Raw genomic sequence first — 26,903 nt, 5'->3', positions numbered from 1 at the left:
TAGTCCCTGCTCTTCAGGGCTCAAGTGGCTAGAGCTGGTCTGAGCCCCCAGCCCAGCTTGTAATTTTAGAAGGGCATCAAATGGGCATGGCTTATGTCAAGGTAACATGACAGGTATGCTAGGGGACATGCTAGCTCAGATGGTGATGTAACTGTGGCCCTCTTGCTTAGGACAAAGCCAGAGGGAGACCCCTCTCCCTGCCCCACCCAGGTCCTGTTTTTGCCTGTGATCTTGGCGCCCTCTGGTGGCTAATGTTGGGTCCTTGGCTGCTGCCCAACCCCTATCCTCCTACCCCTGGGGTTCATGGCAAAGTAATGAAAGCCAGATCCTGTGGTCTCTGGGGGAAGGGCTCACAGAAACACTGTCAAGAGCTGTCATGAGGGTCTTCCCCAGTTATTCACAACCGCCTGGAAGCTTGGCATGAGTATCTCGGTCTACAGGAAGAGAAACCGGGACTTCGTGTTGAAGGAGCTGGATAGATCAACAGGAAAAAAGCCAGTGTCACAGCCATGAGAAGCATCACGAGCAACAGCCCTGAGCCTCAATTTGGAGGCAGTCCTCATGCAGTCCAAGGCACTGACTGCCTGACTGGTAAGTAGCTAGTACTCAGCTCACTCACACCATAGGATTCTCCAGGAGTGTGGCACACCACAGATCAGGGCAGACATCTCCAGACCTTCTGGGACCTCAGGAGACAGTTCATCTGCTTGCCTATCATCATTGGGACCACTTGTCAGACACCCTTTCATGGATCATGTGTCCTTAAGGCAGTTCTTGTTTCCTCAACTAGAGAAACTGAGGCTTGGTGAGAAATGAAGCAGAATTCCCATCTGACCTCTGATCTCATGTTAGAGTACAGACACCCAGGCCGTACTCATCGTCTGTGCCAGGCAGAGCCCAGGGAGGAAAGGACCCATGTTTCATGTAACCCCTCTTCATGTAACAGTGGGCTCTTGGCCAGCCTGGATGTGCTCTCAGACCAGTGGCACCAATCTAGCCCTTGGTGGATGGGTGGTACCCTAGGTTCACTCATGCCCAGCTTTCTAAGACATCATTGGCTGCCAGGTGCTGGGTGTGGCATGTGGGTGGATCGAGGGAGGAACACAGCCTGCAGTAGGTAAGTGCCTCTAACACTCAGCACCAGCAGCTACATGCCAGGAATCTGGAAGGAACGGGCAGGTAAGCTCACACCAGGGTCAGCTTGCATAGGAGTGGGGCCAGAAAGTCGCTCAGTCCTCTGCTGAGAAGGTAGGAAGGGCAAGCAGGAGCTATGTTCTAGCCACATTTCTACCTCATGTTCTCCATCAGGGATGGCATCATGAGGACAAGTCTGCCATGAGCAAGGGAAAGGGCTACCCATTGTTCGGGAGGGTCTGGGTGGAGGGCAATCCAAACTGTGAGCCTCAGACTTGGAGATTACATCAGCCGCAGCACCTTGGAAACTCAGCCCAAGCTCAGGGGCTGCAGGAGGGAGGGGTGTAGGGGTGGGGACCCAGCTCCTCATAGTTGTATCTACGTCCTGCTCTGTCAGCAATGTCAGGTCTCTTCACCAAGGGGATGAGGGGTGCCATGCTAATTCATGCATGCAGTGACCTTCTTAGTTTTACCCACATATCACTGTAAGCTGGCACAGAGAGTTTAGGGACAAGTACGTTCAGGACCCCAGGATTTGGGTGCCAGATCTGTCGTGCTCTGGGCTCTTCCTATCTTAGGGGCGGAGAAGTACATTTATTTCAGGCTCTTTCTGTGACCGTCTCAGCTAGTAAGAGCCTCCAAGGTCTCCACTGCCTTGGGATTAAGAATCTGTTTTTTGTCTTTCAGAATTCAGGCATAGGATAATGATCAGGGTCATGTAGCTCCCCCCACCCCCGCAAAAAAACCCCACCAACAAAGGGGGGCATTTTAGACCTAGACACCTGCACATGCAAATCCTATTTGCATGCCTTCCCTCTTTGTGGCCACATTTGCCTGGTGCTGGCACATGCCCAAATGCCCCTTCACCTCAGCCTGGTGGGGAGAGCAAGGCCTAGTGCTTCCTGGGTGTTTCTTCCACCTTCCATGGCATCCAGGAGTCTGGACCATCCATCCAGTCTATACTGAAGCAAGGCAAGGTGATCTGGTCTACAGGGTCTAATCCATTGTCCATGAGTGGGGGTGCGTTGTTGAACTCCATCTTGAAAGGCACTCTCTAGGGCCTAGACCTTGGAAAAGAAACCTCCAGAGACTCAGGAGCCCCAGAGTACTCCTCCCCCAGCCAAAATGAACCTGTCCATGACTTTCCCACTGGGAACTAAGTGGGAAGAAGAGTAGGAGGTCCCATTCCCAGTCCAAAGACTGAGGACAAACAGCATGGCTCCCATACTTCAAGCCAGAGCACACATACAGCTTGAGTTACCTCTCTTATTGCAGAGCACAAGTCCAGATGTGACTGGGAACTCTCTTCCCAATAGTGAGATTTACTGCTAGCAGCATGTTTTTCACATTGACCCTAAGACAGTAGCTTTGTCTAGAAATGGGGTCTTTGTAGATGAGATGCAGGGAAGGTGGGGGTCCTGTCCTAGTTATGAGGTTCTTATAGGAAGAAGAAAGTACAGACACACACAGGCATAAGTCCCTGACCACAGAGGTAGGGACTGAGCCCACATAGCTCTAAACAAAGGGATGCCTGGAGGCCCTGGGAGTTGAAAGTTGTCCTCAGAGCCCTGGGAAAGGCCCCATAGCCTATCCATTCCTGGATTTGGGTTTTTGTCCCTAACACTTCAGGAGTGCACCTCAGTTGGGTCAGGCCTCCCAGCTTTGGTCCGTGTTCCAGCACACAGGGACATGCCTGTGACTCTAGCCAGATTCCTACGGGAAAACCATCAGCTGTTTATTCCTGTGGCTGGAGGACTTTATTCAAATCTTGACCTCCACAGGCCCTGGGTGTGAACTCCTGGTGTGGGTGAGGTGAATTTACATCTCCCACAACTGGGGCAGGATGGGCTGCAGGGGACCCAAGTAATCAAAGAGCTGAGCCTGGCTATAAGAACCAGATACAAGGGAGAGGGCTTGCCTGTGACCACACAGTGACCCATGGTGGCTACCTTCATATAGGGCCATACACTGGAAAATCAGGGTGACATGACTCTCTTGGTCTGGAGGCCAAGGTGAAGCCCAGGTGTCCTAGGTCTGCTTTCTGCCACTGAGATAAATACCATGGCCAAAAGCAACTTGGATAGGAAAGGGTTAATTTTCACTTGCACCATGCAGTCCATCATGAAGGGAATCCAGGGCAGGGGAGAGGCAGGAATGTGGAGGCAGAAACGTGCAGGCAGGAACTGAAGCAAAGTCCACAAAGGCATGCTGCGTACTGGCTTGCACTTCATGGTTTCCTGACTTGATTGTCTTATAGAACTCAGGACAGCCTGTCCAGGGGTGGTACTGTTTCCAGTGAGCTGGATCTTCCCATAGCCATCATTAATCAATAAAATGTCCCTCCTCCCAAATGACCTTAGCTTATGTCAAGTCGACAGAAAAAACTAAGCAGTTCATCGGGTAAGGGAAGCCACAAAAAACCAAACCAAAACAAAACAAAAACCCCTGTCATAGCGTAGCACCTAGAGCAGACCCCAAGAAGCCCCACATCTTCCCAAGCCAGACAAGGCACAAAGAGGAGCCTTCCTACCTCTTCTGCCTCTGAGGGTCCTACCTGCAATTCTCCCTTTCTGTCCGCACACCTGCCTCGGGTAAAGAGCATGTCCTACTCCACCCAATGGCTTAGCATATCCCAGTTACACCTACATCAAATGCAACAAGACTTAGTTTATACTGAGCTAAGTATGAGCAACTGTATGTAGCTAATGAGACCCCAAGGGATGTGTTGCACTGTGACCATGGTTACAATAACCTTTGCAACTTTTGTTGTCACAGAAATGATAACAGTAAGTCAAGGCATTTATCAAATACATTAGTGGGATAACCAGGTTAGGTAGGTTACAGCTAAGGGAGCAATTTCTGCTATAGGCCTCAGATGCTGTCTGATGACATTTTTGGCATTTGGGCTGGTGGAAGGAACCTTGAGGTTTGCTAAGAATACAGGCTAAAGGTTTTTGCCTGGAAGATGGATGTTCTGACAATAGAAGTTGGTAATAAATGTGTGCTGAAGACAGCCCAAGATAATTTAGCTAGAGAATCTGTAACATTTCAGCTTCCATAACTAAGACATTCTAATGAGCCAGTCATCTGCAGAACCTTCATCGGAGGTAAACATCAGTTCACATCTGCAAAGCCTGAACTTCTGTAGAAGGTCACAATGTACAGTACCAGGAGCTAGGGATCAGGTGTATCTTTTGAGATACACTGTCTTTGGGAGTCACACTATAAGCATGCTGGCTCCAGCGGTGTGTAGGGAGAACCTTGACTCAACTTCTGTCCAGGTTAGCCACAAGAGGCTGAGAATTAGTCCCCTCATAATTTATACCATCCTATACCCCTCCTTCTCAGCCCCCTATGTGCACAGGTATCCCACTGTAAAAAGTACAGATTCTGAAGTGCTATCATGTGGGCACCCCAAAGCTGGGCACATGGGACAGCCATGAAGACCTGGGAAGTGGTATATAAAGTGCTCTCCCATGTCATGTCAGGTCTCTACCTACAGTGGAGCCAAGGGAGGGCCTTCAGTATGTTCTTCCTCCCTGGCTGGACACCTACTTTAGGATCCAAGGCATGGTGAAGTAGGACCACAATGAATAGGAAGGGGTTTTGACATTCATCAAAGAAACACAGGGGTTAGGGAACCCAGCTGCATACCACACAGGTCCCTGAAGTGAAGGGTAGGGCTGAGGGGCCTAGCCTGCCTGGGTGGGTGGGAGAGGACCTGAGCTCAGCCAGGGTGAGGGATGCTGCAGGCAGCCTCTTCATCCTCTATTTACCACGGTGGGAATGTGGAGGGAAGAGCCTGGTGGGGTCTTTCTCTCCCTGCTTCCACCTGTTCTTCCCCCTGCCCTCTTCACCTGCACCCCCAGTGGACTTCCCTTCCTGGACTTTCTTCTTGCCTTCTGTTCCTGCTTCCCCTTCCTAACCTTTCCTACCCTGGACTTCCAGTTCTACCAGGTCCCTCCTCTCCTGCACTCTGTCCTCTGAACTAGATCAACTGCCTTCTCACCTAACTACCCAGGCAAAAAACCCTGGGACTTTGTCTGGAGCAGTCTAGGGTATAGCTCCCATGGGTTGGGGAAATGAATTCCCTACTGTCTTTGGAGGTTTCCAGGAACCCCCTGCAAAAGCCTCTGAGAACGGTGATGAGTGTGTTAGAATCCAGATGCCCGGAGTTTGGTTAAGTGTGGGAAACAGAGACAGGCAGGTGGGTTTGCTGTGCCCCCACACCCAGTGGAGAAGGAGCCTGACTTTAGTTATAGCTACTGAGAGGGAGGTCGAGCTCAGGTGGGGCCAGGAGATGGGCAGCTGCCTCACATGCCAGATGGGACAGGTCTTCCTTATGAAGAGGAGAAGAGGGTGGCTAGTCCATCCTGTGGGTTCCATCATATATATGTTTCACAGGAAAGCCACCATGCAAACAACCCAGAGCTCCTGCCCCGGCAGCCCCCCAGATACTGAGGATGGCTGGGAGCCCATCCTATGCAGGGGAGAGATCAACTTCGGAGGGTCTGGGAAGAAGCGAGGCAAGGTAGGGGCAATACATGCCTGAGTGAAGTCCACCATGCCTGGAATCCCCAAGTCTTACTTCGTCCTTAAAGCCCAGTCCTGGGGCCTGCTCACTCTGTGTCCGTTCCTTATGAGCTGAGTGCAGAGACCCTGACCAGATGGACAAAAGTCGAGAGTTGCTTCCTGCCCTGGTGATAATGAGAACCTTGAGGTTCAGGACTCCTGCCTCACTCTCCACTCACAGGGGGAGGATATATTGCAATGACTATACCACACAGAAGCCTTGCCCCAAGGAGGGAATGTCTAAAGCCTGCCTCCTGTGGCCTGCCCTGTTCCATAAGCCCAGCCTCCTCCCCCATGATCAGAGTCCCACAACCCAGTGCTGTCTACCACCTGGAACCCACCAGCCCCTTACCCTGCAGTTTGTGAAGGTGCCAAGCAGTGTGGCCCCCTCCGTGCTTTTTGAACTCCTGCTCACCGAGTGGCACCTGCCAGCCCCCAACCTGGTGGTGTCCCTGGTGGGTGAGGAACGACCTTTGGCTATGAAGTCGTGGCTTCGGGATGTCCTGCGCAAGGGGCTGGTGAAAGCAGCTCAGAGCACAGGTAAGGCTGGCTCCCCCTGCCCTCAGTGGGTGAGGTCTTCCCACATCACTTTACGACCAAGACAATCCATCACAGACACACCCACTGGCTCATCTGATCGAGGCTAAGATTCCCTTCCCAGGTGATTCTGGGTTGTTTCAAGTTGATGGAACTAAGCATCAGAGAGATGCTCAAAAGCAAGCATGTGCTGCCCTTGCAGGGATCTGCAGGTCTGTTCTCAGCACCCACGCCAGGCAGCTGGAAGCTGCTTGTAACTCCTGCTCCAGGGAGACTCAACACCTCTGATCTCCTCAGGCAGCTTCACCCATGCATATACTGACATACACTTAAATAATTTTACAAAGAAATTAAAACTAACCAACATAGTGAGATAACTCAATGGCTAAAGACAAGAGTCCCAGTTCCCAGCACCCACACAGGAAGTTGGACATGGAGGCATGTGCTTGTAGTCCCAGTGCTAGGGGAAAACAGGCAAGTCCCTGTAGCATATGACAGTGGCCTTCCAGAGTTGCCCAACCAGTAAGCTTCAGGTTCATCAGAAACCATCTTACAGAGACAAGGTGAATGGCACCTCTGGCCTCCACATACACCCGTCCCCTGACACAGGTGTGCTGCACACATGAACATACACCCACAAGGGGGTCAGAAGTTCTGAGTCTCTCTCATTGCAGAAGTGGTTATAATAAAGGAATAGTTTACAGTTGGATGCAGATGAGACCTTTGTCATTTAGATCCTTGCCCAGAACAAGCTGCAGGACAGCATCTAGGATAAATCTTGGAAAAGGTCACTGTCTGCCACACATATATCCCCCCTGAGCCTTACTATTCCCGTCAGTCTGAAAGTGTTCCCTGTAGCTGGGCACGGTGGTACATACTGTATTTCCAGTTCACGGAACACATGGAATGACTTAAGTTGACGAATAGCCTGCATTGTAGAAACCTGTCTGGAGGAAAGAAAAAAAAAGTATTTTCCACTACTTGATTCCCTGGTCAGCCAGCTGTGAGGACTCCAGGACCCTTCTCTCCCCCTCCCATAGGTGCCTGGATCCTGACCAGTGCCCTCCACGTGGGCCTGGCCCGCCATGTTGGACAAGCTGTACGTGATCACTCTCTGGCTAGCACATCCACCAAGATCCGTGTAGTGGCCATCGGAATGGCCTCTCTGGATCGAATCCTTCACCGTCAACTTCTAGATGGTGTCCACCAAAAGGTTAGTGACAGGTTCACAGGACCACAGCTGATAGGGTTTAGTGAGCTTGGGTGGGTAGAGGAAGCCATAGGCAGGCCGAAGAATTGTGCCACTCCGAGAGGCCCTGAAACTATTGAGAGGTGAGAGGTGGGAGGATGGGCTGCAGTGGGAAGATGTGGGTTCCATGGGCCCAAAACTTCCCACCAGGTGGCAGCATCTCTCAGGAATAAGAGTGGCAACCTGCTGTACTCCCTATGGAAAGCCAGACCTATAACGCTCTAGGCCCAGCCTGGCTGGACGGCTGTCCTCAAGTCCCAGAAAGCCCTGGCCAGGTGGCTTTGGCTCTCTGGTATTCATACACACCCCCCCCACCCTGTGGTCTGTGTAAGGCAGAACCAATGAGAAGCCCAGGAGGCCCCACTGAGGTGAAGTCTGGACCCCAGCCCAGAAGAGTCTGGAAGGTGGAGCTTGCAAAGCCCTGGCCCCAGCTGTTTCCATGGTTCACTCATTCCAGGGAGGCCCCCTGGCCCAGCGGTCCAGCCTCCCTCTGCCTGAGGGGTGGGAACTCTGAGGCCTTGCTGAAGCCTCTCCCAGGGCCCCAGCATGGCGTGCACAGCACAGCAAGGCCCAGCCCAAGCTGCTCCTGAGGTCTCTGCCTCCCCCTCTCTCCTTGGCACAGGAGGATACTCCCATCCACTACCCAGCAGATGAGGGCAACATTCAGGGACCCCTCTGCCCCCTGGACAGCAATCTCTCCCACTTCATCCTTGTGGAGTCAGGCGCCCTTGGGAGTGGGAACGACGGGCTGACAGAGCTGCAGCTGAGCCTGGAGAAGCACATCTCTCAGCAGAGGACAGGTTATGGGGGTAAGGCTTGCTCTAGCTGCCCATCTACAGCATCTTGGGGATGTAGACATGGAGATGTGGCACACACCAGTAAGAACTTTATAGAGAGAGCGGGAAAAGGCCTTCCAGGAAGTGGGGGAGGGTCCTGCATGCCTGAGTGTACAAGGCCAGGGAAGAAGAGCTGTTGGTGTGGGATGGAAGAGTGACACAGCTGGGCAGTGTGACCTTGGCTAGGCAGCAGCTACCTCCTGGGCAGACGACAGGGCAGTTGCCACTGTTTTAAATGGTGCTGCTCTGGCTGCAGACTCTGATAGCCAATAGTCTTCCCAGAGGTGCAGTCCCCTTTACTGCCACCAGGGAGCAGAATTGCCTGAGGGAATGGGTATATCTGTGGCTAATGGTGGGTGTGAAAGAGAGATACTAGGACAATATTAAGGGACAAAAAAATATTTATAAGCTACAATGTCATTGCTTAGAAATTTTTGGTAAAGCCAGTGCACTTTAACAGTGGAAACAGATCTGTGTTTGATACCACAAAGGTCTCAATAGAACCACTGCAGATTGGGTCTGATCCCACCAGCTTTTGACCGTTTGTTGGCCTGGTGTGTCTCTTACAATGCAGAGCAACTCTGTCCTATGCTTATAGAGTGACTACCTAGCCACAGTGTATCTGCTTTTGGGCTGTGGCAGGTACAACTAGGCTTCTTTTCTCTTAAGTTACTTTGTGTTTAATGCCAGCTCTGGACAGTGCAGATGTAAGGTGTGGGCCCACAGCTCAGGGATTTGATACACTATTTGGGTTTGGGTTCACCCTTGGGGGGGAAAAGCCACTGTGGGCTGGGGATGTAGCTCAGTTAGTAGAGTGCTTGCCTTTTGTGCACAATGCTCTGGGATTAATCCCCAGCACAGAATAAACCAGGCTCTGTGGCACATGCCTGTAACTCTAGCACTCTAGAGATGCAAGCAGGGGATCACCCTAAACTATATTTCAAAATTAAGACTAGACTTGGGGCAGGGGAGATGGCTCAGCGGTTAAGAGCACTGACTGCTCTTCTAGAGGTCCTGAGTTCAATTCCCAGCAACCACATGGTGGCTCACAACCATCTGTAACAGGATCTGATGCCCTCTTCTGGTGTGTCTGAAGACAGCTACAGTGTACTCATATACATTAAATAAATAAATAAATAAATAAAATTTGTTTTTAAAGACTAGATTAGGGGAAAAAAAAGCTTTTGCCAGGCCAGGCCAGGGCGTGCAGAAACATGGCACCCAAGGATGCCTGAAGTTGGAGTTGGAGATGGTCCTGAGTTCTCACATTCTGAGCATCAAATGGCCTCATGGCTGCTCTGCCCACAGGCACCAGCTGCATCCAGATACCTGTCCTTTGCCTGTTGGTCAATGGTGACCCCAACACCCTAGAGGTAAGGGCAGAAAGAAAAGAACTCCCCCTCCCCTGGCTGGAGCCCTGAAGGATATGGTAGTTTCTCAGGGCATCTACAGGGTGGTGTGGAGGGCTAAGGCACCTCCTAAGCATTCATCTGGGTGTCACCTTCTTTGCCTCCCCCAGAGGATTTCCAGGGCAGTGGAGCAGGCTGCCCCATGGCTGATCCTGGCAGGTTCTGGTGGCATTGCTGATGTACTCGCTGCCCTGGTGAGCCAGCCTCATCTCCTGGTGCCCCAGGTGGCTGAGAAGCAGTTCAGAGAGAAATTCCCCAGCGAGTGTTTCTCTTGGGAAGCCATTGTACACTGGACAGAGCTGGTATGTGCTGCTGGGGCTGCCTCTGTCCTCCCAGCCTCCCCTGGGTGGGGATGCTCTTTCTGAAAGTCCTGTGGGCCTAGCCTATGACCTCTCTTCCTATATACCTCAGAATTATCCAGGTCCTTGTGTAGCAGAGAGACCAGACAACTAGCCTGGTAGGCAGTTCTGAGCTAGGTTTGTGGGTCAGCAGGGGCAAAGTGGTCCATCTGAGGACTCTTCCAGGACATATTCAGATCTCAAGGCTTCTTCCTGGTCTTAGTTACAGAACATTGCTGCACACCCCCACCTGCTCACAGTATATGACTTCGAGCAGGAGGGTTCGGAGGACCTGGACACTGTCATCCTCAAGGCACTTGTGAAAGGTGAGCCAAGTAGACCTGCCCTCAGAGGCTGCAGACTTAGCAGTGTTCACAGGGGATACCTGTCAGCCCTTCCCAGGTAGGAGAGATGACTTACAAATTCATGAAGTGTTCAGTTCAGTAGCTTATAATCTAGCCTCAGGGCATTGTAACCATCCCCAGTTCTGGAAATTTTCTATTAACCCCACCCCCACCCCACCCCACACACATCCAATTGCCTTAGCAATAACTTCACCTTGTCCTCAGGTAATAGTCCCCTGTTTTCTGTCTAAGAATGTGGGCTTTAGGGCCAGTTTACATAAATGGAATTACAGTCCATGTTATTTGTACCCAGCTTCCTTCTTGAAGCACTCTGCCCACAGACCCATCCCCTTGGAAGTCTGTGCCCGGAAGTCCTCCCTTTTTATGGCTGAGTTCTGATGTCTACTGTGTAGATGTTCCATAGGTCTGTACATTCATCCACTGGTGGATATGTTGGATTGTCACCCAGGCTTGTCCATGTGGCAGGGCAGACCTGGAGCACGTGTGCACAGGCTGGAATCTGGGAGAGACCATGCTGGGGAAGGGATGGGGACATACCTGAGGAAGGGGCCACTCTAAGAGAGCCTGGGGCATCGGGGGCTGCGGATGTGGCTCATTTGGTAAAATGTTTGTGTGCCATATACAAAGCCCTGGGTTCAATGTCAATGCCACATAAACCAGATGTCATAGCTTCTACCTGTTAGACAGGAGGATTGGCTGCTCAAGCAAATCGGCTACATAGTAATCTCACAGTCAGCCCAGACTATAAAGGGGCAGCTCTGGATTTGGTCATTCCCCTGCCTGAGATAGTGAGGCCCAGGAAGAGATACAGGACCACATGTGGTTTTCAGTGAGTCACACTCCCATGGAGGCAAAAGCCTGCTGGTCTTCACTCTGGGGCTTGTTGGTAACTGTGGTCTCCAGTGAAAGTGTCAGGCATTCCCATGGAAGAAGTGTGCTTGTATGAGAATGTACAGCCTTGTCCTGCTCTTGGGCAAGAAGATGCTGGCCAAATTGCTATATTCCCGAGAGCATGTTTCTGCCTCTCCAGACTATGTCCAGGGGATTCTGGGGTGTTGCCCCTGAGCACTCAGTCCTATGTCACTTGCTGCTGTTTAGAGGCAGCTGCCAACCCCCATCAAGTCCTCGCAGAGTTCTAGTCCCTCCCCTCCAGCTCTGTGGGACTCACCCCCACCCACAGCCTGCAAGAGCCACAGCCAAGAAGCCCAAGACTACCTAGATGAGCTCAAGTTAGCAGTGGCCTGGGATCGCGTGGACATTGCCAAGAGTGAAATCTTCAATGGGGACGTGGAATGGAAGGTGCTCTCCCCGCTCCCCTGGCCCAACTTGGGAACACCAGGCAGGGAATACACTGAAGCCTGAAGTAGTAGGATTTCATGGGTAGCATCTGGGTCCATCCTGTCTCAGATATTGCCCTGGAGGGGGTCAAGATGATACTAGGGAACACTCAAAGTCCCAAATGGGGCAGAGGGAATCCTAACACTCCTAATGTTAACTCACCAAACCTTTCTTATCCCTGGCACCTGAGGCCAGCATGCTCTGCTGACCCATGCCTGCCCCAGCTTCAGGGAATATGTTGGGGGTGTCCAGGGGAGGATGTTCACCCTCTCTTCCTCCCTCTTATTGTCCTGATCTTCTCTACTGGGTGAATCCAGTCCTGTGACTTGGAAGAGGTGATGACAGATGCCCTCGTGAGCAACAAGCCTGACTTTGTCCGCCTCTTTGTGGACAGCGGTGCTGACATGGCCGAGTTCTTGACCTATGGGCGGCTGCAGCAGCTTTACCATTCTGTGTCCCCCAAGAGCCTCCTCTTTGAACTGCTGCAGCGTAAGCATGAGGAGGGTAGGCTGACACTGGCCGGCCTGGGTGCCCAGCAGGCTCGGGAGCTGCCCATTGGTCTGCCTGCCTTCTCACTCCACGAGGTCTCCCGCGTACTCAAAGACTTCCTGCATGACGCCTGCCGTGGCTTCTACCAGGACGGGCGCAGGATGGAGGTGAGTAGAGCCAGGTTAGGCCAGGGCGTACTGGATAGGCTGAATGTTGATGCCCTGTTCTGCAGGAGAGAGGGCCACCTAAGCGGCCCGCAGGCCAGAAGTGGCTGCCAGACCTCAGTAGGAAGAGTGAAGACCCTTGGAGGGACCTGTTCCTCTGGGCTGTGCTGCAGAATCGTTATGAGATGGCCACATACTTCTGGGCCATGGTGAGCAGCCACCTCAGTCCACGGCTTCCTTGAGCATCTCAAGAGGCAGACTGGGGAATGTCGGGATGGTCCGGCCACCTCCTAAAACCCTGTCTCTCCATCTTCCAGGGCCGGGAGGGTGTGGCTGCTGCTCTGGCTGCCTGCAAGATCATAAAGGAAATGTCCCACCTGGAGAAAGAGGCAGAGGTGGCCCGCACCATGCGTGAGGCCAAGTATGAGCAGCTGGCCCTGGGTGAGTCACAGGCAGAGGGCGTCTGCCTCTGGTCCCCTGCAGATATCTCTGATAACCACGTGGCCCAGGGTAACCCCCATGGCCTCCTGTGCAGAACAGAACACAGAGCACTTCCTCCTGGGATGGAAATTGTTCAGGAAGTCCTGACCGGGAGGTAGAGTCCCTCACAATCCCAAGGGAGAAGGGGAAGGGCCAGAGGTCAAAGGTTGGGAAGGGCTCTAAGGTCAGTGGGACTCTCAGTGGCCTTGTAGCATGGGAGGCCTGGCTAAACCCTAGGAAGTTGATTCAGGGCATACACTGCAGATGGCACGGGGGGAGGGGGGCAGTAGGGGGAGAGGGGTTCCAGGGACTGGACATCAGCACTCCATCCCAGCAGCTGATTTTGTTTACAGATCTTTTCTCAGAGTGCTACGGCAACAGTGAGGACCGTGCCTTTGCCCTGCTGGTGCGAAGGAACCACAGCTGGAGCAGGACCACGTGCCTGCACCTGGCCACTGAAGCTGATGCCAAGGCCTTCTTTGCCCATGACGGTGTGCAAGTAAGTAGTTGACCAGCCTAAGAATGGCCAGGGGCAAAGAGGGTTGGCAGGGCCCAGGCTACCCACATAGGATACTGAGGTCACTCCATGAATGTCCCAGCCTGAAGCTCTTAGCCCATGTTGCAGCTACACAGGGGAGGGACCAGAAGAGTGGCTGAATTTCAGCTTCCTCCATCAAGAATACTTTCCTAGCTTGGTTCTTGGGCCCAGCAACACCTGGTCTCAGTTTGGTTGGCTGTAACTCCAATCCATAATCCTGTTATTGAAAGGTTACAACAGGGCTGGGGGTGTGGCTCATTTAATGGTGTGTCCAGCATGCTTGAAGACCTGGGTTCAATACCCAGCACTCTATAAGGCAGGTGTAGTGGCACATGCCAGCAATCTTATCACTATGGTGGTAGAAACAGAAGGCTCAGGAGTTCCAGGCCATCTTTGGGTATGAAGTTGATAGTGATAGTTTTTCTGGGTTACAGGAGACTTCCTCAAAGAAAAAAGAAGAAAAGCAGGCAGGCTGCAAGACAATCAACCACATTCTCCTATAAAGAGGATGCTTCTGCCAGAGCGGGTGCTCCAGGAGGGGGCTTGAGAAGGGTCTGGGAAGGGTATCTCAGGCACACATCCCTACATGAGATAAAGTGTGGTGACAGGCAGCCACAACATATGACTTTATTCCAGGCATTCCTGACCAAGATCTGGTGGGGAGACATGGCCACAGGCACACCCATCCTACGGCTTCTGGGTGCCTTCACCTGCCCAGCCCTCATCTACACAAACCTCATCTCCTTCAGGTAGGTGGACACAGGCGGCAGCAGGTACCAGTCTCGATGTTCTCATGTCTCACGGCCTTATGTCTGATTGATTGGCTATGTGAGCCCCCTCTCCCCCATGTTGGACTTTCTTCCGTCTACGTGCTTGGGATATTCTTCTCTGTGTTGCAGTGAGGATGCCCCGCAGAGGATGGACCTAGAAGATCTGCAGGAGCCAGACAGCTTGGATATGGAAAAGAGCTTCCTATGCAGCCGGGGTGGCCAGTAAGGAGTAGCTGGGGGGGGTGAAGGGGATAAAGGGGGGCAGGAAGGATGCAAGAAATAGGGAAGGAGGGAAGGAACTAGAAAACAGAAAGATAGAGTGGGCCTGGAAAGATAGAGCACAGACAAAATGGAGGAGACTGAGCTAGAAGGGATAGCGCAGGGCTAAGAAGGTAGGGGAGGGTGACGGTTAGGAAGAATGGAGAATGCTGGGATGGATGGAGAGAGTCAGGGCTACCACTAGGCAGTGGCCAGCTCCTAGACACACGGTAGACAGAGTCAGGCTCCCATGGAGTACCATGGTTTGGTATCTCCTCACCATGGTGACCTCTGCACTCACACAGATTGGAGAAGCTAACAGAGGCACCAAGGGCTCCAGGCGATCTAGGCCCACAAGCTGCCTTCCTGCTCACACGGTGGAGGAAGTTCTGGGGCGCTCCTGTGACTGTGTTCCTGGGGAATGTGGTCATGTACTTCGCATTCCTCTTCCTGTTCACCTATGTCCTGCTGGTGGACTTCAGGCCACCACCCCAGGGGCCGTCTGGATCCGAGGTTACCCTCTATTTCTGGGTGTTCACACTGGTGCTGGAGGAAATCCGACAGGTCAGTGGCCGGCATGGCCTTCTCCTGGGCTCTGCAACTCAGGCTGTGTTCTATGTGCCTCAGGTGGGACCTGTTCCGGGGGAGGTAGGACTTTTTAATCCATTAGAACAAGACCACTGTGTGGCCTTTCTGTCAACCCACTCTACTGAGTCCTGGTCCTGGTCACAGAGTGAGCCCCAATCCCAGATCCAGACCAAGCCCCAATCTTAATCAGACTAAGTCCTGATCCTAGTCACAATCCTAGAGCCAACCTGAGCTGATTTCAGCACCATCTTGACCTCTGATCTCTGCTCCAGATTGATCTTGATTCTGATACCCTAGTCAGAGTCTGAACCCTGACCTGAGTCACTGACTAAGTCCAGACTCTGAGTTTTAGTCACAGACAGTCCTGACCCTAAGTTTGGATTGACCTCATTTTTTTTGTCCCCAGACTTATCCCTGAAATATCTTCAGTTGATATCTCCATTCCTAGCCATACAGAGAGTGCTAGTCATCAATTGATTCTGATAAACTTGGAAACTGAGTTCTGATTCATGCAGATTCCACCCTGGTCTCAGCAAGAAAGACACGGTGCTGCAACCAGGCTTTCTCCCTCTGCCAGGGCTTCTTCACAGATGAGGACACGCACCTGGTGAAGAAATTCACTCTGTATGTGGAAGACAACTGGAACAAGTGTGACATGGTGGCCATCTTCCTGTTCATTGTGGGAGTCACCTGTAGGTATGTGGGCAGGCTCTAGGGGTCCTACTTATCCCTCTGAAACCCAAGTGTGGTCCTGGAACCTGGTTTTTGGCCAGCTGACTAGCATACTTTGTGTCTTGGGGGAAACCTCCTGTCCTACATGGGCACCAGCAGCCTTACCCAGCCTCCGTCCCTCTCCAGAATGGTGCCCTCGGTGTTTGAGGCTGGCAGGACCGTTCTGGCCATTGACTTCATGGTGTTCACACTTCGGCTCATCCACATCTTTGCTATTCACAAGCAGTTGGGTCCTAAGATCATCATTGTAGAGCGAATGGTGGGTCCTTGGGACCCTGACCCTTGAGGGGGCTGAGGTACCGGGAACCCCACCCTGGATAGATGGGGAACCTAGATTATTCAGTGGATGGTGACCCTAATCCTGTTGTGGGGGGGGGTGAGCCCTTTGGGATCCCAGCTCTGGATAGCTGCAGAGTCCAAAGGAAAACTGACTCATAGATGGGAAGGGCACTGAGCTTTGACTCTAGATGGGGATGAGGAGTATCCAGCTTTGGATAGGTGGTAGCCCATGGGACCCTAGCCCTGGGTGAGATGAGCTCCCCAGAACCCTAACCTGGGTTAGGGGTGAGCCCTATTGGACCTTGACCTTGGGTGGTGGTGAGCCCCGTGGTGTCTCAACCCCGGGTAGCAGTGAGAATCCTGGGACCTCCGACCCTGGATAGGGGTAAGTACTAAAACCCCAACCAAGGTAATGGTGAAGACCCTAACACCTCAGGCCTGGGAGGGGATGACTCCCCTGGGACCCTAACCCTAGGTTGAGGTAAAAACCCTAGAACTCCAACCCTAAGTGAGGGTAAACTCTCTGAACTCCACCCTGGGGTAGAGTGAGCCCTTCTGTGACCCTTGAGGGCAAGTTCCCACCTAGGCCATGCCCTGTGACCCTCCCTCTGCAGATGAAGGATGTCTTCTTTTTCCTCTTCTTCCTGAGCGTATGGCTTGTGGCCTATGGTGTGACCACTCAGGCCCTGCTGCATCCCCATGATGGCCGTTTGGAGTGGATTTTCCGCCGTGTGCTATACAGGCCTTACCTGCAGATCTTTGGGCAAATCCCTCTGGATGAAATTGATGGTTTGTGCTGAGCCAGGAAGGGTGGGCTGATGGGCGGGTGGGCTCTAGAATATGTGCTCCACTGGGACTTCTGGGTCACCAGGTCCCTGGCTGAAAATGGCTGACACAACAGCACCCTAAGTCTAGGCCACAGGCCTTGCATACCTCCTAGGCTGAGGTCCAGAGTAGGGTAAGACACAGCCAGCCGTGGAGCCCTCAACCATTCTCTGGCTGGGAAGTAGGCCATGGAGATCCTGAATATGCAGGCCTGGCTTTCTTCTTAGGGAAGTCAAGTGATGCAATGGGCTTCAACTTGTGTGTGTTGCCTGTTGATGTCAGTGGTATGAGGCTTGTCTGTAGACATGAGTGTCCCCTCAAGCTAGGCCCTAAACCTAGTTAGGGCTGATGGAGATTCTAGGGACTTCATGACAAGTGGACACAGCTCTGTACTTACTGCAGGGGTCTTGTGGGTAGTGGAGGAAGAAAAACCCTGGAGACAGAGTGGGGACCCAGGCAGACCTAAGGTGGCTAAGATTGGGCAAACATAGAGATTCAGCTCATTAGGCCGGAAAGAGGCCTAGAGAGTGGGGGATCAGAACAGAGGCTCCATATGTCCATATGTGTAGGCTTAGAGATAGGATGCAGATTCAGGCACTGGGGGAGGTGTCAGTATTCTGGCTAGTGTCAAGGGACTTAGTGTTATACAGCTTGGATGGTCAATAGAGACCTGACCCCAGCCATTCTGGGGGAGGCCAGTAATGAGGCCAGGTCAGCAATTACAACACTGGATGAATATTTGTCAACAGATGACAGTGAGATTGGAGCAAGCCCAGGCCTCCAGGGACAGACGGGCTGGAAATTAACTTCTAATTGGGGTGCTCCCAAGCCATACCCTGGGCTGTTTTCTTCTCCCCACCACATTGCTTTTGGTGTTTGCTCAACTGAGCCATCACTTTTCTAGGCCATTAGCTTAAACAGACATTGCCCGCTTCTCCCTTCCCCTGAGCCATATGGCCTCATGGCCTCAGTCCCTGGGGCCAGGAAGAGGAAGGTGAGTACCCCAGCCAGGGCAGCTCTGGGGTCTGAGTTCCATAGTAACTATAATTCTGGTTTCTTCTCCACAGGAATTGGGGAACAAGCTCAGGCCACCTGGCAGTTTAGAAGGGTAGCAGGGTGGTCCTTAGTCTAGGTATGGAGGCCACTGCAGGGTCAGCAGAACCACTATAGATGTGGCAGGCAGAGTGAGCAGTGAAATAGCATTGCCAGTCCCTACACTGTGTCTACTATGCTGGGAGTGGGCTGGTATTCTCTAACATGCCTGTGCTCAGAGGGAAACTGGGACTGGAGAGATGGCTCAGTGGTTAAGAGCACTAACTGCTCTTCCAGAGGTCCTGAGTTCAATTCCCAGCAACTACATAACCATTTGTGGCTCACAACCATCTGTAGTGGGATCCGATGCCCTCTTCTGGTGTGTCTTAAGATAGCTACAGTGTACTCAGAGGGAAACTGAGGCCTGGGTAGTTCTGGCCCAGTCTGCAGGGTAGTCCTCACCTCTCCTCCACATTTCACGCACTTCCCCCTTTTCCCACCAGGCTCTGGGCTTCAGGGCCAAACTTGTGTTCAACCAGGTCAGGCAGGCCTTCTCAGGCCTCAGGCAGGATTTATGCTTTTTCAAGGCCTCCTTGCTTCTAAGGGGCTTGGCCACCCTCTGGGGCACCTAGAGAAGGGAAGAGAGCTGGAGAAACAGAACCTGGAGCAGATTCATAGGGTGGGGAATGGAGTGACTGCTAAAGCAGCCTTGGAGGGGGCAAGGCAGGATCTGGCACTCCCAGATGACTGATTGCATCCCTCCATATGATAGAACACTCTACATCTCACATGGGTTGACTGGTCATAATAACTCACTGGGTAAACAAGGCAGGGATTTGAGAAACAAGGCAGGTCAGAAGAATGCCAGTACATATACTAGACTTGAAAGTCAAATATCCCAAAATTGTACCTCAAGGCAGCCTCGCCTAGAGCATCACCCATAATTCTGAGAGCCGGAAGAACAGAATCAATAATAACTCACTGAAGTGTACAGGTGGTACAGCTGCATGCATACATGCATATATGCCCACACCTACTTATACAGACAGTTATGTGCCAGCATACAGCCTGGAGAAGACAGGGGATGGAGCCAGGAGGAGGGATAGCAATCTCAGCCTATGCTTCCCTGCAGGCTTGGCAGGGTAAAGCCCTGCAGGCAGGGGAGAAGCAGAAATAAAGGGGATGACATTTATAAGGGGCTAGCATTGTGACTCAGAGTCCTTGGGGGATGCCCAGGGATCTGGGTACTCCCATTATGGGCAGAGGTACCCAGAAAGCTGCAGGTTTGCATCCCATCTGAGAGCACTAGGTGAGAAAGGCATGGACAGGAGATCTAAAGGGCTCTATGGCTCTTGTTCTCACTTCCTCACATGGACTGGGCTTGCCTCCATGGAATCCCAGCAGAGGAGGCAGAAGATGAACTTGTTGGCTTGGTGTAACTAGGGCTGGTACTTTTGGTGCTTAAACTAGCTAGCCCCATGTTAACCAGGCCCCTGGCCACCTACCTGGCACCCACAGCCTGTCGGCCTCAGCTTGGAACCACACTCCCAGTCTGAAGGTGTCTGTTTGCCTTACAGAGGCTCGTGTGAACTGTTCTCTTCACCCTCTGCTGCTGGAAAGCTCGGCTTCCTGCCCTAATCTCTATGCCAACTGGCTGGTCATTCTCCTGCTGGTTACCTTCCTGCTTGTCACTAATGTGCTGCTCATGAACCTTCTGATCGCCATGTTCAGGTACCCTCCTGCTTCCACTTCTGCCCATCTGCCCTCGCCAATCCATGCTCCATCTTAGTAGGGCTGGTTTCAGGGTGCTGACAGAGACAGGACCCATGTCCTGGTATTTTGCTGCTGTGTCCAGTGGGCTGGACCTGCAGTAGAGAGCCAACACTACAGGTATGGACACACTGTGAGCACACCCCTGCTGTTTATCCTGTTAGGAAGGAAGATGGGTCTACAGGGTTGGGGACTCAGAGCTGTGTAAATACCCCACTGAGGAAGCTCCACTGCAGTATACCTGAGAATGTGTTTGAGGGGTGCCAGACCCCCATCCAAGCCTCCTTTCTGTGGCTCTGATAAAACTAATTGAAAACAATGTAGGACAAGAAAAGGCTTATTTCATCTTATACTCCTGGATCACAGTCTGCCACTGAGGGAAGTCAGGGCAGGAGCTCAAGGCAGGAACCACAGAGGAGTGCTGTTTGCTAACTCCTCAGGCTCATGTTTACCTAGACTTCTTACACAACTCAAGACCTCTTGCACAGGGAATGGTGCAGCCCATAGTGGACTAATCCCCCAGAGACACGCCCACAGGTCACTATGATCTTGACAGTCCCTCTATTGTGGTTCCCTTCTCAGGTGACTCTAGGCTGTGTCAAGTTGAGAGTTAAAGCTAACTATTAGCCTCTATCTTTCTGAAAGGGCTCCCAGCACAGCCAAGCTACCAACTGGATGCAATGGGGGATGACATATAAGGAGTGGGAGGTGGAGGGGTGAGATGAAAGATGGGAAATGGGATACAGGGGCGTTGTGTGTGGGGTGGAAGGTAGATGCTGGGTTGAGGTAGGGTGCTTTCATGGCAGGTAGAGCAGCTTATAAGGCAAGGGCTTGGCTATGTGTCCTGTAGCTACACATTCCAGGTGGTGCAAGGCAATGCAGACATGTTCTGGAAGTTTCAACGCTACCACCTCATCGTTGAATACCATGGAAGACCAGCTCTGGCCCCGCCCTTCATCCTGCTCAGCCACCTGAGCCTGGTGCTCAAGCAGGTCTTCAGGAAGGAAGCCCAGCATAAGCGACAACATCTGGGTGAGGCCCCAGGCTGGATGCCACTGCTCCCGAGGGGAGGGTCCCAATTGACAGAGGAGACCATAGAAGGGACTGGGGTTCCTTGTCTAGGCCCTGTCCAGGTTAACCAAAGCTCCAGGTAGACTTGAGACTAGACAGCCACAAGGCCAGCCTGTCTCCTTGCAGCCTGAAATCCCTGCATAGGGCTTATTTCTGTCATCTACCTTGTGCCCTGCCTGGTGGCATCTGCCCTCAGTCTCCCTTGCATCAGCCTGGGCCTAGACTTTCCCTAGAGGTCCACACCACTCTCCAAAGCTTGCTGCTGTCTCCCACATTGCCAGAGAGAGACTTGCCTGACCCCTTGGACCAGAAGATCATTACCTGGGAAACGGTTCAAAAGGAGAACTTCCTGAGTACCATGGAGAAACGGAGGAGGGACAGCGAGGGGGAGGTGCTGAGGAAAACGGCACACAGGTGGGGCAGCCTGTGGGACAGCAGGCATATGAGGCTCAGGCTGGCAGGTGTCATTCCTGTTCATGAGCTGCCCAGAGATGTAGAAAGGGCTCTGACAGGAGGGAGGTAAACTCAGATGCAGCAGGGCTGGGCTGACCTTGATCAGCTGGGTGTTATGAGGGGCAGTAAGTCTAGGAGGGGCTCCCCATTGTGAACATGTGGAAATGGGGGGATATCTAGCCTTTTCAGTAATAGGTGGGGTTTTCTGAACCACCTTAAGGCTGGGTGAGACCATCTAGTGCCAATAACAGGACCTCTGAGCTGGGGAAACATGGCTGGGTCACAAGACCCAGCCCTCTTGCCCTAGGAGTGTGTGTATATGTGTGGGTTGAGAGCATAAGTCCATAATTAGGCATCTCTCTCCAATGGGACTCTTTTCCTCCTCTCTCAGGTCTGAAGATCCACGCCCAGTTGGTGCTAGATGGTGGAGGGGCTGTTCTTGAATGCTTATAGGGATGACCTAGTGTTCATCCTATTGCTTGGTGGCCTATTCCAAGCAGGGAGGGGATCTCAATCTCTTTGAGGGTACAGCAGTGCTCCATATCCATAGACAGGCCCCAGATAAAGACTGGAAGGGCAGTAAAGCAAGAGGCCAACAGTTAACTGAGGCCCTGAGAAAGCAGTTAGGACAAAAAGCTCCCCCTTGTGGAGTGACATGGAAGTGTCACAACTGAGGCTGACCCTGCTTTCTACAGAGTGGACTTGATTGCCAAATACATCGGGGGGCTGAGAGAGCAAGAAAAGAGGATCAAGTGTCTGGAATCACAGGCAAGCTAGCAACTCACTATCCATCTTTCTTCCTGGGGTGGGGGCATCCTTCTGGTTCCATGGGAACTACCACAGCCCTGTACCAGCATCCTGGTGGGTAGCATTAGGGCCTGGATAGAGTGGCCTGCCCCTGCCCCAACTCACTTTCGAGACTCATTGTTGTTCTAGAGCTGGTCCAACAAAACCTAGGTTCAGCACCACATCCGGTCACTATCCCTTATCATGCACTATGGGAGGACCTGGTCCAGAGTGTGGAGTCCCAGGGCAGCAGTAGCCCTGGCAGGAGGGCAATCACATGGGAGGAAACCAACCCGGTCCCCCCAGTCCCCACCGAAGTCTCAGTACCTCCCTTGGCTCTCTCCAGGCCAACTACTGTATGCTCCTCTTGTCCTCTATGACGGATACACTGGCTCCAGGAGGCACCTACTCAAGTAAGTATGGGTTCAGGCCATGGGAATGAGATGGGTATGGGCTCCTCCCTTCAGCCACTAGATTAGGGCAAGAGCAAAGCTGCGGGCTGTGTATTGTATTAGGTCCTGCCTTCTCCACCTGTGCTAGAGGTCGGTTACCCTCGGCAGGCCACTGTTCCTTAGTGTCCCAAGGCTCTGCCTAGCACTGGCCTTGCTAGCCTTGCCACTTTCCATGTCCTGGCCCTTGCCTCACTCCTGCCCTGCCCCAGCTGAGGCTCTCCAGCTGAGGGTCCTTTCTCCCTTTCTTGCTCCCAGGCTCTCAGAACTGTGGTTGCAGGAGTCAGCCAGCCTCTGCTAGAGACAGGGAGTACCTAGAGTCTGGCTTGCCACCCTCTGACACCTGAAATGGAGAAACCACTTGCTCTAGAGCCCCAGACCTGGCCACATCGAGTTTTTGGGGCACATCAACCTTCCCCCACTCCCAGCAGCCCCAAGAAATGGTCTTCAAGGCCTTGCTACAGATCACTTCTTGGACATCCCTTCCTAAGAGAATGAAACTCATGTCTTTGGCATCTATTCGGGAGCCTCAGAAGTATCCTCTCCAGCAGGGCAAGATTTTTCATGTCCCACTAAAGCTTTCACTGGCTTGGACTGGACAGCTGGATCTGGCCAAGTCCTACATAGGACACCATCTGCCTGGATGGGGCTATTTAGGTCTAACCCCTGTCTTACCCTGAGTTCCTAAGAAGCCAACCTCTTAAACACTAGGTTTCTTTCTGACCCCTGACCCACTCATTAGCTGACCAGCTCCTAGAGGGCAGGACTCAGATCTATTGTAATTACCTCCCATCTTTCACCCCCCACAGCATTATCTGTCTGATCATTCTGGCAGAAACCCCAAGATATTGCTCAAGGGTACCCAATGCTACTTTACTTTCTATAAAGCCTGTAGACCACCTCAAATCAGCTAAACTGGGCCACAATGGTGGCTAAACGGGACATTTCAAACACCCGGGGAATATGGAGGATTGTCTGACCTAGTGAAAGGCATCTCCGTTCCTTCCACTGCTCCTCAAATTAAATGACCATCCAGGTCCTTTTTAGAGGAACTCAGAGAATGGGGACTACAGAGGCTGGGGCAGACCTGGGTCTTAGCAGGTCTAGCTAACTTGGTCCAAGTCCCTGGCCTCCACAGGAAACATTCGCTCATGCATCCTCCCTGCATCCTTCTCTTCTTCTCTGGCTCAGCTTCAGTGGAATGACCCAGCATCAGCTGTGTCTTACACACACAAGTCCTGGAGACACAGCCAGACACCAACCATATGCTGCTTCACAACTCATCCTCTTCCTATAACCTGTGGTCTGTACAGGCCCAGTGCTGGGGCTGCATTGGTTTCTGGGGGTGGGGGTGGGGGTGGGTTGTGCAGATTATGCTCATTCACTACCATCAGGGGCACAAGGCTGAACACAGCTAAGAGCCCAGTCCCTCTGGGTAGTTTCATCAGTGACAAATGTAAATGACCATGGCAAACCTTCACGGCAGTCCTCACTGGAGTGGGGAAGGCAAGGTGAGGCTGCCAGAGATGCAGTCCTGTAGTTGGCTGCCCAGGACTGTTTGGACAGAACTCTTTGAGTGGGGCCCGGAAAAAGCCACACAATTCAAGAAATATTCCAAACGTTTATTATTCATCCTAAACACTGGGGCACAAAGGCCTTCGAGGTCCCCTGACCCACAATTCCCACAGTCTCTGCCAGAGCGGCTGCACACATCCCCCTACCACAGACAGCCCACACCTTCCCACTTGGACTAGCAGGTGAGGGGTAGAGTGATAGCACTGCAGTCAAACTGAGGGTCCTCTCTCAGACCCCGGCCCCCCAGGGTTACCGTCCCTGTTCCGGAAGTGGTCTCTGCTCCGCTTCTTGCTGCCATGGAAACCAACAGCCTTCACACCTATGGGGCCTGATGAGGACTCAGGATGGGCAGCTTCTGAAGGTACCACCACCTCTGGCTGTCCCTGGTGGCCACTCCATTCCTCAGCCTCAGGTCCAGCGAGATGGGCTAGCTCCACAGCGGCCTCACCCCCCGCACCTGACCCAACCCCCTTCTTTAGGACCCTCTTCCTCTCAGCCCTAGCCTCACTGTCCCTCACTGGTTTGGTGAAGACCACTCTTCCCTCCCCACAGCTAGAGGGGTCCTGGTTGAAAGAAGGCACATAGTCTGTGTGGGACACCTGGCTTCGAGAGCTCAGGAAGGCCAGGGCAGCATCACGATTGCTCTGCTCACTGGCTTCAGACACATCCTCCAGACTGTATTTGGTCCAACGCTCAGGGTGTGACACATAGTCAGGGACTGGGAGTACCCTAGTCGGGCCAGTGTTCCCATGCACTCTGCTCAGGCCCCTTGCTGGAGTCTGACTTGGGGGAGTCACGGGCCGCCTGAAGCTGCCATTGTCACTCACACTGGTTTGGGGAGCAGAGCACGGTGCCTGCCGGGCTGCACTCTCCAGACAATCAAAGATGCTGTGGCTGCGCTGGGAGAAGGTAGAACTCATGCCTCGGAGGTGGAATGGCTGCACTGCAGTGGTGAGGGTGCCCGTGGGGGGCGATGGAGGGTCCTCAGGGCCGGAGTCCTCCTGGCCCTCCTCCGAAAGCCTCTCTGGGGACAACACTTGGACCTCCACACCACTAGGTAAGCTAAGGTCCGAGTCCGAGTCGCTGAGGGAGACGGTGTCAGAAGGCAGGGTGTCATCCTCGGTGGGTTCATCAGCCTCCAGGCCAGCCTCTGTCTCCGCCATACGACCTGACACCCGTCCCACCTGTAGCGAAGCAGTCCCAGTTCCGCCGTGAGGGGTGTATTTAAGGCCTCATCCCTCCCCGTCCTCCCAGGCTCCCGTCTTTCACCTCCACTATGTGTCAAGTGCCTCTACTCACAGCCGGACGGGAGGCCTCGCGAAGCTGGGTGGTTAAAGGGTATCCTAGCGCGCACAGATACAGGAGCTGCAGGTTAGGTGGGGTTAAGGAGAGAGTCAACCATGAGATCATAACAGTGTGGACATACAATAGATGAGCACTGGGAGATGCTGGTGACAGGAGATCTCCATCAGCTGCTTGTCCCATCACGGGCTCTCAGTAAAGCGCAGCCTCTCTAGGTACAAGCGCCACCCGGGTCCGGACGAAGGGCTGGCAGAAACAGGCACGGGAATGCCCTGGCCGCGGCCTTAGGGAGGCCAGTGCTCACCGTTCCAGCGTCCGTACACGCCTCAATACCCTGCCGCCTTTCTCGCAGCGTCCCGCCAGTTCCCCGGGATTCGGTCCTGTCCAGTCTCGCTCGGGTTCCTGGGAAACCGAGTCTCGGGCGATCAGATTTTCGTGGCTTCAGCGCCCGAGAAACTACAACTCCCAGAAGGCAATGGGTTCCCGCCTAATGTCAGCCGGGACTTGTAACCTTAACAAGCGTGCCAACCCGGAGCGCACACGGAAACCCACCCAGAAATGACGAAAAAGGAAAAGGCGGAGCCACGGTTCCCACAATACTCCAGGGCTAACTGCCAATCGCAAAGGGTTGAGGCCTGCAGCTTCGCCTGTCGGAAGCCGTCCCGGCCGGGTCCGACACAAGGAGGAAGTGCGTCACCACGCACTGTGAGCGCCAACCAGTTTCCTAGACATTTCCGGCCCTGGGCGGAAGTGGTGTGGGTCTTGTGCTTTGTTGGCTTTCTGGAGTGAGGCGGGGCCAAGGTCCTGGTTGGCTCTTGGCATGAAGAGACGTAGTGGTCCCTGGGGTGGGTTGGTTGGGGCTTCAGAGATTCGAAGCCGCTATCCTGGGCTCTGCCTGTCTGTGCTTCCTGACGCAGGAACGGACACTTTAGTTGCAGGACGCCGCCCCTACTAGTCAAGGCCACACATAATCCTCCTCCAGGCGTGGGGCTGTTTTCTTGTATCCTTAGGGATCAGAGTCTGAGACACCATGGGGCTGCTGCATGCGCCTCTCCTTTCCTATGTTTCTGAAGCTGTGCAGCAGGCCTCCAACAGCTTTGGCCTGGTGCCCATGGACCTCATAACATAGGATATAAAGGGCTCCTCAGACCAGAAACCAACCAAGCACGGAACAGGTTGCATAGGCGTGGGAGGTAGAGGTGGCGGAGACCTAGAATGTCCTAGTACAAGCTTGGGGTTCACCGACAAATAAGCCTACTGGGAGGCTGCTAGAAGCTGGGCCATGAATCTTGGCTAGGGCGTCTCTCCTCTAGTGGCCAATTAACTATGCCAGCAGCCTGGGGGAGGGGCGCAGACAGGAGACAAAGGGAAAGAGACAGTGGTGGTTGCCCCTGGCGTCCGGGAGGTTGCTTAGCCTGATCCTCAGTTCACAGGGGTAAGTGAACTGCCATCTTGCCTTTTACTTATTGAGACACAAGCCAGAGCCACCCAGCTCCGTGGAATCTTTTCTTGAGATGGATGGGGTAATGGGCTAACCTTTACTGTCTTGTCCCTGAAAAGGAGG

The 26,903-nt window shown here is 53.1% G+C and overlaps 2 protein-coding genes across 11 annotated transcripts; one reads left to right on the top strand and one right to left on the bottom strand.

Annotated features, from left to right (window-relative positions):
• Window positions 1-514: 514 nt before the first annotated feature.
• Trpm5 (transient receptor potential cation channel, subfamily M, member 5) lies at window positions 515-23,628 on the top strand. 5 transcript variants are annotated; one of them, NM_020277.2, is made up of 25 exons: window positions 515-591; window positions 5,539-5,665; window positions 6,066-6,246; window positions 7,284-7,456; window positions 8,115-8,301; window positions 9,637-9,701; window positions 9,848-10,039; window positions 10,299-10,401; window positions 11,621-11,739; window positions 12,096-12,434; window positions 12,500-12,640; window positions 12,749-12,872; window positions 13,265-13,410; window positions 14,086-14,198; window positions 14,349-14,441; window positions 14,783-15,041; window positions 15,643-15,761; window positions 15,924-16,056; window positions 16,691-16,865; window positions 19,511-19,664; window positions 20,554-20,735; window positions 21,056-21,188; window positions 21,923-21,995; window positions 22,360-22,426; window positions 22,721-23,628. In NM_020277.2, the coding sequence occupies exons 2-25, from the start codon at window positions 5,549-5,551 to the stop codon at window positions 22,807-22,809; spliced, it is 3,477 nt and encodes a 1,158-aa protein (NP_064673.2). In that variant the 5' UTR covers window positions 515-591; window positions 5,539-5,548; the 3' UTR covers window positions 22,810-23,628. The 5 variants fall into 5 exon arrangements, 4 of the variants coding, with proteins under 4 accessions (NP_064673.2, XP_006508708.1, XP_006508709.1 ...); XM_006508645.1 differs by lacking the exon at window positions 515-591 and adding an exon at window positions 1,127-1,179 and having other exon boundaries at window positions 22,721-23,514; XM_006508646.4 differs by lacking the exons at window positions 515-591; window positions 20,554-20,735; window positions 21,056-21,188; ... (1 more) ...; window positions 22,360-22,426; window positions 22,721-23,628 and adding exons at window positions 1,127-1,179; window positions 19,738-20,547.
• A 435-nt stretch (window positions 23,629-24,063) lies between these two features.
• Tssc4 (tumor-suppressing subchromosomal transferable fragment 4) lies at window positions 24,064-26,741 on the bottom strand. 6 transcript variants are annotated; one of them, XM_030242821.1, is made up of 4 exons: window positions 25,644-26,326; window positions 25,337-25,402; window positions 24,865-25,221; window positions 24,064-24,365 (listed from the first exon to the last, which is right to left on the bottom strand). In XM_030242821.1, the coding sequence occupies exons 3-4, from the start codon at window positions 25,198-25,200 to the stop codon at window positions 24,357-24,359; spliced, it is 345 nt and encodes a 114-aa protein (XP_030098681.1). In that variant the 5' UTR covers window positions 25,201-25,221; window positions 25,337-25,402; window positions 25,644-26,326; the 3' UTR covers window positions 24,064-24,356. The 6 variants fall into 6 exon arrangements, with proteins under 6 accessions (XP_030098681.1, XP_006508711.1, XP_017177874.1 ...); NM_138631.1 differs by having other exon boundaries at window positions 24,070-24,365; window positions 25,307-25,402; window positions 25,644-25,789; XM_006508648.4 differs by having other exon boundaries at window positions 25,337-26,326.
• Window positions 26,742-26,903: the final 162 nt, after the last annotated feature.

This window comes from Mus musculus, chromosome 7 (genome assembly GCF_000001635.26).
Source record: "Mus musculus strain C57BL/6J chromosome 7, GRCm38.p6 C57BL/6J".
Classification (NCBI taxonomy): Eukaryota; Metazoa; Chordata; class Mammalia; order Rodentia; family Muridae; genus Mus; species Mus musculus.
Note: the sequence above shows the minus strand (reverse complement) of the source record. Positions and strands in the feature narration are given on the sequence as shown.

Excerpts from the sequence above, each read along its gene's own strand:
- Trpm5 (NM_020277.2), top strand. The coding sequence starts at position 5,549 with ATGCAAACAACCCAGAGCTCCTGCCCCGGCAGCCCCCCAGATACTGAG. Across the intron at positions 5,666-6,065 it reads CTGGGAAGAAGCGAGGCAAG|TTTGTGAAGGTGCCAAGCAG; the intron begins GTAGGGGCAATA and ends CTTACCCTGCAG. Across the intron at positions 12,641-12,748 it reads CCACATACTTCTGGGCCATG|GGCCGGGAGGGTGTGGCTGC; the intron begins GTGAGCAGCCAC and ends TCCATCTTCCAG.
- Tssc4 (XM_017322385.2), bottom strand. The coding sequence starts at position 25,522 with ATGGGACAAGCAGCTGATGGAGATCTCCTGTCACCAGCATCTCCCAGT. Across the intron at positions 25,222-25,336 it reads GCGAGGCCTCCCGTCCGGCT|GTGGGACGGGTGTCAGGTCG; the intron begins GTGAGTAGAGGC and ends GCTTCGCTACAG.